Source organism: Vulpes lagopus, chromosome 7 (assembly GCF_018345385.1).
Source record: "Vulpes lagopus strain Blue_001 chromosome 7, ASM1834538v1, whole genome shotgun sequence".
NCBI lineage: Eukaryota > Metazoa > Chordata > Mammalia > Carnivora > Canidae > Vulpes > Vulpes lagopus.
Window position 1 is genome coordinate 4118987 of NC_054830.1, and position 18352 is coordinate 4137338.

At 49.6% G+C, this 18352-nt stretch overlaps 1 protein-coding gene across 8 annotated transcripts in view; it reads right to left on the reverse strand.

Moving 5' to 3' along the window:
• The window catches only part of RFX2 (regulatory factor X2), a 97286-nt gene that overhangs the window by 20922 nt on the left and 58012 nt on the right, over positions 1 to 18352 (reverse strand). For 5 of the 8 annotated variants that reach the window (XM_041761557.1, XM_041761561.1, XM_041761562.1 and 2 more), the window contains exons 4-6: positions 16551 to 16630; positions 14799 to 15060; positions 1397 to 1471 (exon numbers count right to left, since the gene is read on the reverse strand). In XM_041761557.1, coding sequence (XP_041617491.1) covers positions 1397 to 1471; positions 14799 to 15060; positions 16551 to 16630 — 417 coding nt within the window. The other 3 variants (XM_041761564.1, XM_041761565.1, XM_041761563.1) reach the window with 3 other exon arrangements.

Here is an 18352-nt window from a genome sequence, read left to right on the forward strand (position 1 = left end):
CTGCTTCCCACAGCTCCTGATGCCAGAACGAGACCCCACAACACCCGGCCAGGGAGAAACGGACGCGGGGAGGGTTTCCTGCTCAGAAACCAAACCAGCAGGGCAGCAGTCAGAGAAGCCTCCTTCCAGAGGAGAAGGGTTAGAAGCCAGAAGCACCCCAGCAGCCAGAGGCAAGCGGCTCATGCGCTGCACCCCCCCCCCCAGACATTTTAAATTTCCTGCGGACCTCTGCCTGCCTGGGTTTGTGCCCCACATCTGGCCTCCCTCGGGCTGCCCTGGTGCCAGGGCCCATGGGCTGTCGAGGCCCCGCGTGTTCGCCTCAGGGCCTGCTGAACGGGGAATGCCTTGTGCAGACTTGCCCACACGGTGCCCTGAGTTTAAGACTGAGGGGTCTTCTCAGCAACACACACTGCAGATTGTCCCCCCCCTCAGATCTGGCCACAGGGCTGACTTTGTCCAGCAGGAACTGGCGACAGGGAGGCCATGAGCCACGAAGCCCGAAGGGAGAGCCCTTAGCAGAGGCCTGACGCTCTTTGATTTATTTCTGTATTTATTTCTCCTGGACAATGGGTGTGAGACTGCTCTTCCTGCCAGTGACCCGGGCCCTCCGAGGCCGAGGAGCGCAGGGCCCTCATCACAGGTATGGGGAGCAGCCCAGCACACCTGTGCCAACCCAGAAACCTAGAAGTTTCTAGATCTTCCCTAGCTGGGTTTCTGCCCCAGCATCACTGCCCTTTGAGCCAACACCTCACTGTGCATGTTGGCCAGTACCAGAGTCTTGTTAGGAAATAAAGACTCTTAGCTGGTCACCACTGCCAGTCCCGTCCCGCCCCACGAAGCCACCCAGAGACAGGGACGTTTGCTGCCTCGTGGTACAGGAGTTACTGTCATGGTTTCCCCAGGAGGAGAGCAAAGGAGAAAGATCCTATACGGTCAAAATCAGTAGAAATTTGTTGCTTTGCACTTTTGTCATATTATTATTATTTTTTTCCTAAGGAGCTGATCATAGATCATAGGAAATGCGGCTAAGAGTCATTAAGTTAAGGCGCCCCCAGCCCTGACTTTTCTGTTGTGTTGCTGCCTATCTTAGCATCACTTCATTTATAATGCCTGGTGCCTGCCAGGCCCTGCAGGGAGCGCGCGATGCGTAGCTCACACTTCCATCCACGACCACCCGAAGGGTACGTGCTGTTACCAGCCACCTGTACAAATGCAGGACCCTTTCCCTCACGCTGCTGAAAGGGATTTTTGCTGGATATAAAATTCTAGGTTGGTTCCCCCCCCCCAAACCTTTCAGCACTTGAGAGGGGTCGTTTTATGGTCTTTGCATGTTTTTAAAATGCCTACAAAGGTTACGAGCGTGGCAGGGCAGGCCGCCCGGTCGACACACACTTACATGGCTGTTGAGTAAACCGCTTTTGTGTGAAGTGATCCCTTCGCTTTTTTGGAGGTTTTCAATCGCCATTTCAAGCTAAAGAAAATGTGTGCAGAAACAAAACAAAATGGAAAAAAAAAAAAAAGGAAATCAGATGGTTAGCATCAGCCAAGATTTGTTTTTATTAATATCCAAATAATGATTCAAGCGCCTACAAAATAAAAACAAGTCTTGACGCGGGTGGGGGTGGTGTGGTTAGGTGGCGAGTGAAAGCTGGGGTCCGGAGCGTTACTCCTGCCATGCGGGTGAGCGCGGGAGCCTGGGGAGCGTGAGCAGCACAACAAAGCATTCTGCAAACACAGGCAGCTGCATTTGAGCACATCTGCATGTGCTGTGCACAGCGTGGATACTGAGCCGAGGTGGGAGTTCAGGTAGAAGCAAAGCCAGTAGAATAATCACCCGCCACTCCCCTGGACCCATCATTGGTTGCTGGGGAGAGAATCAGCTGTCCACCCGGGGACAGCTGGTGGCACTGACTTGCCGGCCAGCCTGTCCTGTCACAGAGCCTAGGGTCTTCTCCCTCCTGGGTGCTCCAGGAAGATATCAACAAGGCCAAAGACCCTGGCCCTGCCATCGGGAGGCACAGAGCCCTGGGGCCACTGGACATGTCACAGGGCTAAGCTCCTGAATGTTTCCGAAGCATGAGCTGAGCAAAGAGGGTGACATAGGAATGAGAATGAGTCATGGGATCAGTCATGGGGAGCTAACAGGGAGGCCTTCCTGGGGGAAGGGGCTCATGAGCTGGGTGCCGAGGACCTCATGGAGGCAAGGAGCTGAGGGGGTCCAGCAGGCTGATGCTTAGGAGGAAACACCCAGCTAGGTGCAGCTCCCACCACATCCGTACATGCTGAATTTGACGCCTGCTTGTGCATGTGACATGGAAGTGGGAAATCTGCGTTATGACACTACGACAGGCAGAGAGCTGCAATGGGAGGAAATAATCCCAGGGCCCACCCTGACTTTCCTCAAACACGTAGGGAAGGCGGGCTTCAGCGATGCCTGTGCAAAAAAGCAGGTGGAACACGTATTTTGGAAAAGTGCAGCTGGACGGGGCTCCTGGGGCTGAGTGCAGGAATGAGATGGTTCCTGCTCCACCCATCACCTCTTCCAACCACTGTGTGTCTGTCTACTGTCACCACTTTTGCTCAACACTGTACTGGAAGTTCGAGCCAGGGCAATCAGGCAACAGCGAGAAATACAAGACATCCATATTGGAAAGGAAGAAAAACTATCTCTATTTGCAGATGACATGATCTCAAACACAGAAAATCCTGAAGAAGCCACAAAAAAACCCCCCAAAAAACAACAAACTATTAATGCTCATAAATAAACCCAGCAGAGTGGCAGGATAACAAGATCAACATACAAAAACCAGTTATATTTCTCAACAGTGAACAATAGAAAAGTGAAATAAAACAATCTCATTTCTAATAGCATCAAAGAAAATAAAATACCTAAGAATAAATTTAACCAACGAGGTAAAATACTTGTATACTGAAAACTATAACACTGCTGACTAAAATTAAAGAAGACCTGCATAAACAGAGGACATCCTATGTTCATGGATCAGAAGATGCAATATTTAGATGGCAACACTCCAAATTGATTGGTGCAATCTTTATCCAAATTCTCTATTAAACTTCCAACTGCTTTTTCAAAAATGGACTAGTTGATCCCAAAATTCATACGGCATTGAAGGGAGCCTGAAAGCCAAAACAATCTTGAAAAAGAAGAACAAATTTGGAAGGCTCGCATTTCTGGATTACAAAACGTACTACAGAGTTTACAGTAACCATACAGTGGAGTACTGGGATGAGGACAGACCTATAGATGTATATAGGTCACCAGAATGGAATTAAACATCCAGGAACAATCCCATATGTCTATGGTCAACTGATTTTTGACAAGGCTGTCAAGACCACTGAATGGAGAAAGAGTAAATTTTCTAACCAACAGTGCTGGGATAAATGGGTTTCCACATGCAGATGAATGGAGTTGGACCCCTACCTCACAATCTATACAAAAATCAACTCAAAATGAATTTAAAAAGCTAAATATAAGAGCGACAACTTTAAAACTCTTAGAAGAAAACATACAGTAGTCATGTACAATAAATATGTTTATCTTCATGACATGACCTTGGATTTGGCAATGGATTTTTAGGTATGATACCAAAAGCACAAATAAAAGATAAAAAAAAAAAATCTTCACAGAGATAAATGGGACTTCACCCAAACTAAAACCTTTTGTATGTCGAAGGACGCTATCAAGAGAGTGAAAAGACAATCCATATGGGAGAACATATTTGCAAATTGTATACCTGAGAACGGTCTTGTATCTAGAATATATAAAGCACTCTCACAAGTCAACAACAAAATGACCAATTGAAAAAAAATGGGCAAAGGACTGAACAGACATGTCTGTAAGAAGCACATTAAAATAAAAGATGCTCAGCATCATTAGTCATTAGGGAAATACAAACGAAAAGCACAGGGAGATACCACTTCATATGCGTTAGTATGGCTATTAAAAAAGAAAGGAAGAAAAAAGAAAAAAACCCGGTGTCAGTGAGGATATGGAGAAACTGCAATCCTCACACACGACTGGTGGAATGTAAAGTGGTGCAGCTGCTGTGGAAAACAGTCTGGTAGTTTCCCCAAAGGTTACACACACGCTCAGCTAAACTGTTATGTCCGAGCAGCCCCACTCCTGGGGGTATTCAGAAAAAATTGTACACAAATGTTCATAGCAGGGGGTGCCTGGGTGGCTCAGTGCTTGAGCATCTGCCTTTGGCTCAGGTCATTATCCTGGGGTCCTGGTATCCAGCCCTGCATCGGGCTCCCCGTGGGTTCCGCCTGCTTCTCCCTCTGCCTGTGTCTCTGCCTCTCTCTGTGTGTCTCATGAACAAATAAATACAATATTTAAAAAAAATAAAAAATAAAAACAAATGTTCATAGCAGCATGATTCACCATGGCAAAAACCTGGAAAAATCCACATGTCAGCCACAGATGACGGGATCAACACAACGTAGTATACCTCTACAAGAGAATATTCTTCATCCACAACAAGGAAGGAAGTAGTGATACATGTTACAGTGTGGATGAGCCTCAAAAGCATGATGCTCAGGGAAACAAGCCAGGCACAAAAGACCACATAGTGCATGATGCCATTTATATGAAATGTCCAGAACAGGAAAATCCACAGACAGAGAGCACAGTAGTTGCCAGAGGCTGAAGGAGGAGGAGGGAGTGGGTAGGGGGTGACTGCTAACCAGTCAGAGTCCCCAGTTTACAGGGTTTCCTTCAAGGGTGATGAGAATGTTCTGGAACTAGATAAGTGAATGGTTGTACAACATTGAGAATGTACTGTCAATGAATCATATGCTTTTAAGTGGCTAAAATGATTAATTTTATGTCATGTGAATTTGGCCTTGATTAAAAATATACAACTAAAAAAAAATATACAACTAATTAAAAAACCCGTTATTTCCCCTTGTAATTTGAATGGATCTTCTTCCCACATGTGTGCGTTTGTAACCTCACGCACCAGTCACTTGGAAAATGCTGGTTCCCTGACTTTGCAGATGTTCCAAATGTTGACATGCTGCTAATTATACACAAATTGAAAAATCACACTCGTTAATATCACTACCCAGGTCAAAATTCTAAATTTGGGGGGTTGAAAATGTATTGGCAACCAAATCAGCCAGCTGTTTTCCTGGAGACGTACACCTCACACCGTTCACTTTTGAGAAAATGTCTGCCAAATCCCCAAGTCTCAATAATCCTCATTTGTCTGTTATTCCTTCAAGCAAACAGTGTTTCATGACAAAAGTGCCTGGTTTGGCTCACAACCATTTGCCCGGTGGCTTTCCTTAGGACAATCATCCTACTTTGGCAGAAGTGTCTTTTTTTCCCACAGAATACTGGAAATATGTGAGCTCCAGCACTGAGATTTAATACAATTAATAACGTTTACTGCTCCATCAAGGACGGTAGGTGCACCTTAACGGGAAATCGCAGTACCCCAGACGCTGCTTCTCTTTTCCTTTTCACTGTGAGTACAGGGTGCTGAAGACCACTGTGACCTCTGGGAGAGTTTGACGCCTCTGCCTTGCCCTGCACCTGCATTTGTGCCCCGGGGGGCTCATCAATAGTGAATTTGCACAATCAGCGCAAATGTCATCACAGGGAAAGTGGCGGCTGATGACTTAATATGACGATGAAAACAGTTTTGACCCTGTAGGGCCCTGGGAGGGTCTTGGGGACACGCAGAGGAGTGCTGGACATACTTAGGACGGCCTGCTATAAAAACTGCAGGGTTACCAGTATTGTGGAAAAGAACACAAATTAGAGCTTGCTGCATAAAGATCATCCAGAGGAACCCATTGCGATTAAATAGGGTCTGATCAAACCCACGGATGCAGGAAATTAATTTGATGCACAGGGGAACCTCCCAAGGTGTTCACTGTGTTTTAAAATTAAATCTTGGTGTAAACCTCAGTAGGCGGTGAAGGCCCCAGTCAGCGCGGAGGGCGCAGTGCGCACGTCTGGCCGGCAGAGGGCGCTGCGGCGCCACCTCCCAGCCCCGCACCGCCTGGGAGCACCGACCGGGGACATTGACGGGCGCATCAACCAGGAGCACCGCCCGGGAGCACCGCCCGGGAGCACCGCCCGGGAGCACCGCCCGCTTGCACTTGACTTCAAGTCCGAGTCTTCCTTACACACCTGCCGGGGCGACTCTCCCTGCGCGAGTACAAACGCCTTGTTCGATCCTCTCAGTGGCTGGAGAAGTTCGTGTTTAAATATGCTTAAAATAAAAACTAAATTTTATATCTGACTGGAGTTTAACTTTCTGCTATTAAAAAGCGTTAATCAAGGTGCTACATGCACAGGCCCGAATATCACACGGTAAGGAGGAGCCAAGGATGCCGCAGGAGTGCCCCTCCCCGCCCCACCTGAGGCCGCCCGCAGCTTTCCCTAAAATCATTTCTGGTTCCTGAACTTCCAGCAGTTTCCTTCCATCTCGGTACCGTGCACATGCTTATGCATGTTTCATGACTTATCAGGAGCTTCGTTTTTATTTTTGATTCAATGCAATGCAGCAATATTCCTTTTTACTGGCCACTTAATACCATGTTCATGCTACATGAAGTATCAACAGAATATAGGGGGAGGGAAGGACACATACGGTGCTTTAAAGGGAAGGAGGGCAGAAAATGCCAAGGACTCGATCAAAGATACAGTGTCTCCAGAACCTGTTTGTTTTTTTTTTTAAAGATTTATTTTTTATTTATTTATGATAGAGACACAGAGAGAGAGAGAGGCAGAGACACAGGCAGAGGGAGAAGCAGGCTCCATGCAGGGAGCCCGACGCGGGACTCGATCCCGGGACTCCAGGATTGCGCCCTGGGCCGAAGGCAGGCACCAAACCGCTAAGCCACCCAGGGATCCCCAGAACCTGTTTTAATAGCTCCCAGGTATCTTAAAATAAGCCAACTGTTTAGGAACTTCCTCTCCTTTCAGGTATAATCCTAGCAAGCTTCCACCTGATGTAAGGGTTGTATGGGGGGCTCCTGAGGGAGGGTGGGGTTCACTTTGAGTGTATGCCCAAGTGGCTATTCCATTTATAACACCATGATCTCATTAAAAGGGCCCATCAGATAGGGGTCACCCCTGCCGGGGGCCAGCAACGACCAGTGTTGGAGCAACTGTGGCATCTCCGGACGGGTGGGCCACAATCCAACATGTGGGACCGCGCCTGTGGGAGCTGGAAGCAGGAAGGGAGGGGATGTTCCCTGGAAAGGCCGGGGAGGAGTGAGGACAAGGACAGAGGAGCACTCCAGTTACCCTGTCTCCGCAGACCTAGCTTAGTTCGAGGAAACAGAAGTATAAATGCTTTATGAGCAACTCCTTTGGATCTTTAAAGAACATGGAGAGTGGTTTAAAAGACAGATTGGCAGCCCCGCACTGCGGCGCCTGCAGCCCAGGGTGTGATCCTGGAGACCCGGGATCAAGTCCCACGTGGGGCTCCCTGCATGGAGCCTGCTTCTCCCTCTGCCTGGGTCTCTGCCTCTCTCTCTCTCTGTGTCTCTCATGAATAAATAAATAAAATCTTTTAAAAAATTAAAAAAAAAAAGACAGATAGACCAAAAAGTAAAATAAAAGGCAGACAGAGACACTGCTGGAACTTTGAGGGCCGGGATATAAGTCCCAGAATTCAGCCTGCAGAAAGGAAACAGCCCGCGGGGAAGGGCCAGGTGGGAAGATGGGAGAGAATCTTGGGGCTCCCCGCCCCGGGGAAGGGGGGGCTGGCTTGGGGAAAATAGGGCATTTTAAATGTTTGCGCCCATTTTTATTTTGCTAATTAAACATTTAAAAACACACAAGTACTGTTATACAGGTTTGCTGTACAAAAGTCTGATTACGGCAGTGACAGTGTCCACTCAGGGCCAGGACTGCAGTGGGGCCGACGAGGCACCCGGGCCACCAAACTCAAGGAAGTGCTCATTCTCAAGATCGTGTCAGGGCAAGGATGGCACCTGGAGGTGAGCGCCTCCTGAAATTCGGTGCCCTGGGCACCTGGCCCGGCACACCTCACCCAAGTCCTGCCTCAACTTCTCCCTGGCGCCACCCAATTCCCACACGGGAGGATAAGCCTTTACTAATAGCCTGGCCTGGGTCCTTTCAGGAGCATCCTATCAGATTCACATTTGCTTTAATGATTTTCTCCTCAGTTGGGGTTGTGCTACGTATTCAGTTCCACTACATGCGTTTATCACTTAATCTTTCGTGATTTATCTTTCTGAGCCAGTTCTTATAGATCAAGGGTTGGCAAACTTTTTCCGTAAAGGGCCAGATAGTAAATATTTTGGGTGTTGTGGGCCAGAAAGTCTGTCCACAGCTACTCAGCCCTGTCCTTGCGGTTGGAAAGCAGCCACAGACAACAAGTGGAAGGGATGGGTGTGGCCGTGTGCCAATAAAACTTTATTTACAAGACCAGGCAGCTGGCTGGATTTGGCTGTGGGGCTGTAGTTTGCTGCTCCCCGCTGCCCCATAATTCTACCAAGAATTACACAATATGGATGTGTAAGACCTTACTGTGAAACCGAATTTTAAAAATGCTAAGGGCATAGAGGTGATGGCTGCACGGTACTGTGCGTGTACTAAGCGCCAACGGTCATCATTTTTAGCAGCTGACATGTTTAGTTCTCGTAATTCCTAGAACTTTAAACAACAGAGTTCTACTTAATTAAAAAAATTATAAACTTTTCATTTGGATATAATTCCAGACTTACAAAGACGTTGGGAAAATAGCACCAAGAATTGAATCCCCTTCGGCTAGCCTTCCCACGTGTTAGCATCTCGCATGACCTCAGCAGGAGGGTCAAGACCCAGAAATCAACCCCCGTTCACGGCGATGAACCAATGAAAGGCCTCATTAGAGTGTGACGACCACTGCACTGGCGTCCTTTTTCTGGACCAGGATCCAGTCCAGAGCCATACACTGTGGTCATTTCGCACACACAGCCGTGAAGAAAATACCAGAAAAATGAGAAATGGGCAGAGTGGCAGAGGACTTTATTAGATCAACGGCCCATTTGTCCACCGTCGCCCTTGACATTCTAAGCGGGTTTATATCACTCCAAACAGGAACGATGACTTCGCTGGTAAATTAACTGAGACTTTTCCGAACAAGTGCACAAGAGCGCTTTCGTTCCAGGATGACATTCTCTTTCTTTAACTTTGTCACCGGAGGCAGAAGAGAGTTGTGAAAACCTCAGATCTCTTTCAAAGCTGTGCTCCTGAGTGAGCACAGGTACCGCTCCTGCCTTTACAAAGGAACGTGCAAAACCAGCCTCAGAAGTGATGATATTGGAGCCCCTGGGGGGGGGGGGGGGGCTCTGTGGTTGAGCGTCTGCCTTCGGCTCAGGTCGTGGTCCTGGGGTCCTGGGGTCCCGGGGTCGAGCCCCACCACATTGGGCTCCCTGCCCAGCGCAAAGCCTGCTTCTCCCTCTGCCCCCTGCTTGTGCTCTCTCTCACTGTCTCTCGCTCTCTCTCTCAAATAAATAAAATCCTTTTAAAAAAAAGAAGTGATGGTATCAGTGAATGTTTGTCAAAACCCATAAAAGGCACGGCGCCAAGCCTGAACCCTAATGTCAACCAGGACCTTTAGTTAATAGTAACCACGTGTCAAGACTGGCTCATTGACAGTAACAAATGTACTGACTTCTGTGAAAGGCTAATGAGGGAAACCATGTGAGTGTGTGTGTGTGTGTGTGGGGGGCTATGGAGATTCTCCTACATCCTGCTCAGTTTTTCTGTGACCCTAAAGTGGCGCTTAAAAAGGAGCCTATTAGATTAAAGAAAAAAGTGATGATAGTTTAGTCAGGGAAAAAAAGCAGATATGCTCTTGGCAAAACTCCCTTATCAAACAACGTGCTTTTGCTCACAAAGTTTTTGCTCTGATGTGCAGAGGATGAGGAAGCTTCCAGCAAATGCTTGGTACATGTGTGAGGTCATAGGACAGTTTAGATATCTTGCATCTTCACTGGAAACACAGGCTACAGAGAAGACACGTTTTGTGGCTGGTGATCCATTGTAAACTGTGACCTGTGTGGGTGACACGCCAGCCCCGTGGGCCACCTGGAAGGGTCGCCGTGGCGCTGGAGGGGCACGTGTGGGAAGCCGAGACATGGAGGGAGCCATGGATGGTCCATTCACAGTCTCCCCGGCCTTGACTCAGCGCTGACGAGCTGGACAGCAAATACAAGATTCGGCTTTCCTGAAGCCGCGTGGGCCGGGGATCAGGGGCATGATGCCTCCCTGCGTGCTGAAGCAGGAGCTGAGTTCCTGATGACACCAATAAAGAAATTCCTGTGATTTCAAGTGGCGTATCTCCAGGATGTATGTCGTAGAACTTGAATCCATCAGTCCAGGGCCCTAACTATCGTAACCTTTAATACTGGGAACCAGATCTCAGGATTTTCGAAGACTCACAGCGTCCCAAGGGGCTGGGCTGCTGACACGCTGGCTTCTCAAACCTGACACACGAGGGTTTTCTTCATCTGGGGGAGGACGAAATCAATGGTGCAGTCCTAGACATGTCTGAAAGCTGCTTCAGGTGCCGCAAAGCTGACACAAGCTCTGTTGGTAGCGGAACGCAGCCAGAGAGCGCTCAGAACCCACCTGCCACTGTTCTCCCAGGTGACATCGCTTCTCACCCTTCTGGCTTCGGCGCAGCACGTGCTGATGGACCTGGTGTGTGGCAATCCTGAGTGGAGTCGCTAGGGCAGACACCATCCTGACCTCTGCATGATCTGAATACCCAGAGCTGCCACTACCTGTGAGCCAGGACTCCGATTTCCTGGAAACGAAGAGTTCACAAAGACGCCACTCAGATGGGAATGTGACCCCTGGGTCAGCTTATCCTTCATTAGGCCAGACCTAGAGGCCCCGAGGAGCCACCGCAATGGTATGTCCCCCCATGGGCAGGAATGCTCTATTTTTATTATGGTAAGAATTGGTTAGACCATTTGTCTTCATCAGTTCCTGTTGTGTGGCCCGTGGTGACCACTTGTTTGTACGCATGGCCTCCCTGCAGCTGGAGAGTCTTGAGGGAGGAGGGGCCCTCCGAGGGCAGCTGTCGGGGTGGCAGGGTCTCTGCCTTGTGCAGCCCGAGAGCCCCCACTCTCCGCTTGACACAACTCAAAGGGCAAATCCTGGGCTGAAACAGCAAGACCAAGCCTCTGAGTTTAGAACCTGTGCTCTGTGTGGTTAATAAAAGTGCAACAGAAAATGGTTTTATTAAAAACTCTCCATTTGGGCTATTAAGTTTTAAGATTTATGTAATACTGATGAAATAAAGTCTCAAGAAAATCTGCCATCAAAAGTCTGAAATCTCTCATTGAGGCTGTACGGGTGATTCCCTGCGGTCTTCATGCTCTGTTTTCAGAATTAACTTAAGATCCGAAAACTCTGACAGAAAAAGCTGGCCGGCATCAAGTGTTGGATGCAGGAGCCCTCTTTTAATTCTATTCCAATCCCAAGGCCATTCTGATTCTCGGCTCCTGGAAAGGCCCTCAGATCTCTGTTGCTTATGCATGAGATGTTCTCCTGCCAAAACAAGCTGATGAACAACAGAGCAGGAAGGGTCAGGAATCAGACTGCCTTCTGAGATGATCACTCCCGGGGCTTGCACGGAGAGGGGTGTCAAACACAGCCTGTTCATGGATTCCCAATGGATTGAAAAACATGATTCTTCTAGCCGAGTGGCCTGGGGTCCGGACTGCACATTTGCTTGCAGTAGGATAGTGTGGACCATAGAGAACATTGTGGTTTCTCACTAAATCTGTGGCCTGTGATCCTAGTATATTCTGCTATTATGCGCTGATGCAATTTGCTACCGTTGAACCTGTCATGTCGGTGACAGTTCATGTGGCCTGTGAGGAATGTCTTCTCATCAGTGCCAGCTCGAAACTCACATCATTTCAGCCAGTCTTCCAAGGGAGAACGTGTGTGGATGCCTATGGCTGCCCAGGCCCTGGTGGGCTGCAGGGACTGAGTGAGGCGAGGTGCCTCTGGAAAGCAAGTAACTTCTCTTCACTCTGCCCACAGAACCAGGTCCTAGGGAGCACTCTGGACATAGTGGACAGTGAGACCAGAGGGGAGTGCTCTCTGAGGTCAGGTAGCCCCAAAGCACATCAGCACGAAAAGAACAGGGATGGGGCAAGAGCATCACCTTCTTCTTTTTTTCTTTTTTAAGATTTAATTAATTTATTTGAAAGAGAAAGACAGAGATAGAGATAGCAGGAGAGAACACAAGTGGGGAGGAGAAGGAGAAGCAGGCTCCCCACTGAGCAGGGAGCCTGACTCGCAGGACCCTGAGATCATGACCTGAGCTGAAGGCAGAAATTTAACCGACTGAGCCACCCAGGCGCCCCCAGAGCATCACCTTCTGTTTCAAGAGGTTATTAACTCAACACCAAAAGACGAAGTTATTTTCTAATTGATACTCAACGAATGTAATCCATCACATAACAATCTCCAGAAGAAAAAACTCACAATCGTATCAGTGAAGAAAAACATTTGACAAAAATTAATATTCATTTATGATAAATACTTGCAGAAAATGAGGGACAGAAGGGAATTTCCTCAACCTGAAAAAGGGCATCTATGAAAATCTACAGCCAATATCACACTTGGTGGTGAAAGACTGAAGATTTTCTCCTAAGATTAAGAACAAAGCAAAGATGTCCACCCTTGCCACTCCTGTTCAACACCATACTGGAAGCCCTAGCTAGTGCAAAAAGACAAAAAAAAAAAAAAAAAAAAAGGAATAAAAGTCATCTAGATTGGAAAAAGAGAAATAATATTGTTTCTATTTGCAGAGAACAAAAAACTCTTGCAGCTCTTACAAGTGAGTTCAGCCAGGCCACAGGATGCAAGGCCAACAGCCAAAAATCAACAGCTGGAAACTGAAATTAAAAAGCAATATTGGGCAGCCCCGGTGGCACAGAGGTTCAGCGCCACCTGCAGCCCACGGTGTGATCCTGGAGACCCGGGATCAAGTCCCATGTCGGGCTCCCTGCACAGAGCCTGCTTCTCCCTCTGCCTGTGTCTCTGCCTCTCTCTCACGCTCTGTATCTCTCATGAGTAAATAAAATAAAATCTTAAAAAAAAAAGCAATACCATTTATAGTAGCTCCAGAAACATAAAATATTAAGGCATAAATCTAACAAAATATGTATAGAATTTGCATGCTAAAAACTACAAAGTGCTGATGACAGAAATCAAAGATCTAAATAAATGGAAAAAAAACATACTATGTTCATGGATGGGAAGACCCGATAGAGTAAAGGTGTCATGTCAGTTCTCCCCCAAATTGATCTACAGGTCTAATGCTGCTTAGTCAAAATCTCATAGACAGAATGACCTAAGACTTATAAAGAAAAATCTACAATTATATAAATAGCCCACACAATGGTGAAATGAGAGGAAACACTCAACACAGCTTTGAGTGAAAAGACACTCTAAAGACTGGGAGAACATACTTGCAAACCACGCATCTGACAGGGGACGTGTATCCAGGATATGTAGAGAACTCTCAAAACTCAACAGTAAGAAAACAAACAACCCAGTTAAAAAATAAGCAAATGTCTTGAACTGATAGGTCACCAAAGAGCATATAACAAGAGGCAAGCAAGCACATGAAAAGCTGCTTACCACCCTTGGCAACTGAGAAAATGCAAATCACAATCACAGTGAGATACCACTACACGTCTATCAGAACGACGGAAATGAAGAATGGTCGACAACACCAAGTGCTGGTGACGAGGTGGAGCATAAGGACTCATACATCATTTGGGGGGAGGGTAACACAAAATGGTACAACCACTTGGGAAAACTGTTGGTGGTTTCCAATAACATTAAACATACACTTACCGTGGGAACCAGCAATCCCATTTGTAGGTATTTATCCAAAAGAAAGGAAAACATGTGTCCACACAAAAAGCCGTACGCGAATACTTACAGAGGCTTTTTATTCATAATCAGCAAAAACTGGAAACTGCCCAAATGGCCCTCAAATGGTGAATGGATGAATGAGCCATGGTGTAACAGAGTCCTACCCAGTGGCAGAGAAGAAGCGAGTCCTGATTTGTGTGACAACTTGAAAGGGTCTCAAAGGCACAGAGTGAGTGAAAGGGGTGGCCTCAGGAGGTTACCTACTGTATGTTCTGTTTATACGACACTCCTGAAAAGGCAAAACTAGAGTGACAGATGACCAATCAGCATTTGCCAGGGGCTGTGGGCCGTGGGAGGAGGGAGATTTTAGGGTGAGGAGCCACTCTGCACCCTGACCGTGGCAACAGTGACACGAGGTTGTTGCGTCAAAACTCAGGGCTGCACGCCAAAGTCGGTCAATTTTACTCTGTGTTAATTTTCCAAATGAAGTAAAGGTAAGCATGGAAAATAGAATTTAAGAGCAGACGCATTTATAAAGTGGGCCACGAACTGTCTGGGGCAGGAGCGTGGGGGCGGTAAGTGGGTGCAGTTCCCAAGGCAGAGGCAGTGGTCACATGGATGGACAGGCCTGGGCGTCTGTGACAGCGACACCGATGGTGGCCATGCTGGACTCAGGACTCAGACACGACTTCCACGGCAGCCCGGGAGGGGCCTTCTGCCCTCTTTGTTTAACAGAGTACCTGGTCCCCAGGGGTGGACACTTGCCTCAGATCACACGCCCCTCCGGGTGGCAGGGCTCCGGCTCCAGTACCCCAGGCTGCCTTCCACTCACCATCCCTGCCGCTGAGGAGGGTCTATTCAGGGTCTACCCTGCTGCCCCCGAGAGCCTCGTACATACCGTAGCTGGCGATGACCGGGAAGTGTGGGCCAGGGAGTGTCTGGTGCTGTCCATCCCCCCGTGGATGAGATAGGCTCCCGCGCTGGAGACAATGGGGCTCCCCCCGACATCCATGGTGATGCCCACCATGCTGTGGGAGGGGACCGCCGGCGGGGAGGAGCCTGCCACGGTCACCTGGGCGCCGCCCGGGGCCTCGAAGTAAGAAGCTGCGCTGCTGGGGGCGTACATCTGAGGCTCGGGGTTGTAGGCATAGGCCGTCCGTCTGTCGGGAAGAGAGAAGGGCCTCCTCTGAGTCTCCCGGGAATCCAGCAAGACTTCACAATCAAAGCTGGAGCCCCTTGAGACCGAACGCACGGGGTGATTCAGACATGAAGTGTCAGGGCAGTGCAAAGGTCAAAGTGAGCACTTCTGGAAATATTAAGGATCACAGGATGACTCATCGAAACTACTGCTGAAGAATTCTAAGTGTGTAAACGGGTTGCATGAGGGAGCTCCTTTGTGGAGATGGAACAATTCTGTGTCTTACTGTGGTTACACGCAATCTGCACACAGGGTAAAGTGGCCTGGACCACACACACGCACACGCACGCACACGGATGCGTGCAGGCTGGTACCTGTGAATGAGGCTGACAGTGCATCCCAGTGTCAACCCCCTGTGCTACAGTCACAGAAGAGGTCACCCCTGGGGGAGGCGAGGTAAAGGGCACACACGACTTGGCACCAAGTCTGCAACTTCCCGAGGGCCCGTGATTCTCTCAAAACAAAGTTTTTGCAAAATGAAATTGTGTAATAAAAAGAACTTCTGAGCGATACCAAGAATTTTCCGATGTTCCTTCACCGTTTGGATTAAATGACTAACCCTGTGCTCTGAGACTCAGATTTTTAGGTTCTGTTGCCTTGTGGAGAGCTGGTCCCAGTCAAAGGCAGTGCCTGGAGCTTAGGGGTGTGTCTCGAGGGCTGGTCCCTCTGGGTGGCAGCGAGGCCTCTCTAACCGGCCTCCAGGAGGCCTGCACCCCTGTCTCGCCTCCCTGGGTGACAGCCTACCTAACTGTAGCACAGGATCAAGTCTGAGAAGTTGACAGTGGGGCGACCTACAGACCTTGCTCCGATTTCCCGGGCTGTTAGGGCCCTGTCGTGCGTCTGCGTGTGCAGTTTCTGCGCTGCAGAAACTCGCACAGCTCCAGCGGGCACAACAGCCCCCCTCACACCCGATCCCTGAACTTCTGGAAGGAGGTCGTGGAAATCAAACGAACCAAAGGGCTCGTGTCTTGAGCGCAATGAGCTTCATGGGAAATGTATCATTTTGTGCCCCAAGCACCACAGAGTTCGAAGGCAGAACGCTCTAGAAGTCCTTGACAAACGGAAAATCAAGTTTTATCAACATCATAAAGAGCCAGAGGTGAACACAGGCAAGGATGAGAAGGCAGAGAGAGAAATGGTTTCTGGATTGTGAAGACTGAATCTTCAGACTTAACAGCCGGATTGGGGTTTTGTTTCGTTGTGTGTTGTTGAAAGGCTGCCTTTTCCAGGAGCGAGATCTGTAACGGCCTGGAGAGTTCTGAAATCCTCCACAGGGCTCTGAAGTCCTGGGACTGTTGTGACAGTTCCAACATCACCCAGAGGAGGAGCTTCTGCACACAGAGCCCCAAGTGAGGAAGGTGGTGGAGGGGGGAGTCCTGGGGGAAGGTTCTGGACAAGGCCCACGCGTGCCCACCAGGAGGGCCCTTCCGAGGGGAGGGGAAACCCACGTACAAGGCTCCATTCGTGTAGACGGCGTCTCCGCCTTCCACGTACTGCACCTGCGGGGGGTACACGTGTTGCACGGACTGGACCTGAAACAACATCAGATACCTGGTGTCACGCACGGCGATCCCCTGGTGGCGTGCGCTGGGCGCGTCTCCTCTTGCCTTTGGTGAACACTTACTCCTACGTTTCAGATTTCCCACCACAGTCGTCACTTCTACCAAGAAACTACCAGAAATGGTCACCAACAGGCCCCGCGGGAATTGAACTGCTACCAATTTGATGCATTTTCTGTGTATGGCAGTTGTTTCTGCTGGGGAGCACGGGGTGGGGTGGGGGTGCCGAGGCGGGGCCCCCCTTCTGGGATAGGGGGAGGAACCCAGCCGGAAGCTCAGAGCAAAGCTGCAGAGTGGAGCTGGGATGGTCAGTCCCTCCTGCCTGCCAGGGGTGGGTCCCACTGGACAGTAGAAGAAGCAAGAGCTGTGGACGGAACGTGACCTTGGTGGGGGGGTCAGACACCCCTCAACCCCACAGGGCAGAGGGCTCGAGCTCGTGATACCCTACGTGGCCTCCCTGACATCCCCTCTGGGTGCCTCTGGCAGCCCTCCCAGGTGGGGGGGGTCCTGGGAGCCACACTGGGGAGACCTTCAGTCTGAGCAGAATGGAGGGGGCGGGGTGCCTGGAGTGGGAGATGGGAGATGGGCACCCGGACGCCCCCAGCCCTGCCCGCCACGCCCCTGCCCTCACCTGTGTCAACGTGTTCAGCACCTCAGCAGCCAGGGACGCTGGCCCTGGTGGTGCCTAACCCAACCTCCTTTGGGGATGAGAAAATCAGGGGCTGGTTTCGTTGTGACCTCTCTCTAAAGCCTCTTCAGAGAGCGGCAGGATGGGGCTGATTCCCACCTCCCAGGACAACCCAACACGGTGCACACACACACAAACCCCTAGAATAACAAGCGTGCCTCGAGAAGGTTCCAGGGATTAACGTGCTGGGGGTGGGCTGTGCCTGGGGGGACTGGGTGAAACCCAGAAGTCACTCTGCAAGTCCAGGTTGCCCAGAGAGGAAGGCTGGGGCAGGCCCAGCTCCACAGAGAGGAAGCTTCTGGAATCATGACACTGGGCGTGTCTCCCTCAAGATGCTGAGACAGAGCCACTGGTTCCCTGCTGGACCTGCCAGGAGCCTTTGCTTCCCGCCCCTGACCCTGAAGGCGGCCCCAGTTGCCACCAGGCAAGAGCCTCTAAACACACCAGCAACCTAAGCGGGGCCCCTTGGGGAGACGTGTGCCTTCTGGTCTCAGCTGCACCGTAATTATGCTCACGGTCCTTTTAGGCAAAAGGCTGCACTCACTTCGACTCCGTAGGTTACAGAGCACAAGTCAGCAAACTCCAGCCCTTGGGCCAAACCTGGCCGGCCTCTTTTTTGTAAATAAAGTTCTACTAAAAAAAAAAATAATAAAAAAAAATAAAGTTCTACTGGCACACAGCCACGCCGCTTCGCGTACATCTACAGCGGCTTCTGTGAGACCGTGGCAGGAGTTCAGCAGTTGTGTCAGGATCGGCCGGCCCACTTAGCCGAAAAATGTGCTATTTGGCCTTTTCCAGAAAGGTTTGCCCTCCGGTGCTCTAGATGACAGGGACTCTGAGCTGCCGGTGAGCCCGGGCTTTGAAGCTCTGGTCCCGGACCACCTGATTTCACAAGGAGCACTTCCTGGGTCAGTGCACTGGTCTGAGGGCAGGACACTGGCCTCCCTAGGAGGGTCCACGTTCCTGCAGTCCAGCAGTCACGTGGCTTCTCTGCGCGTCCACCTCAG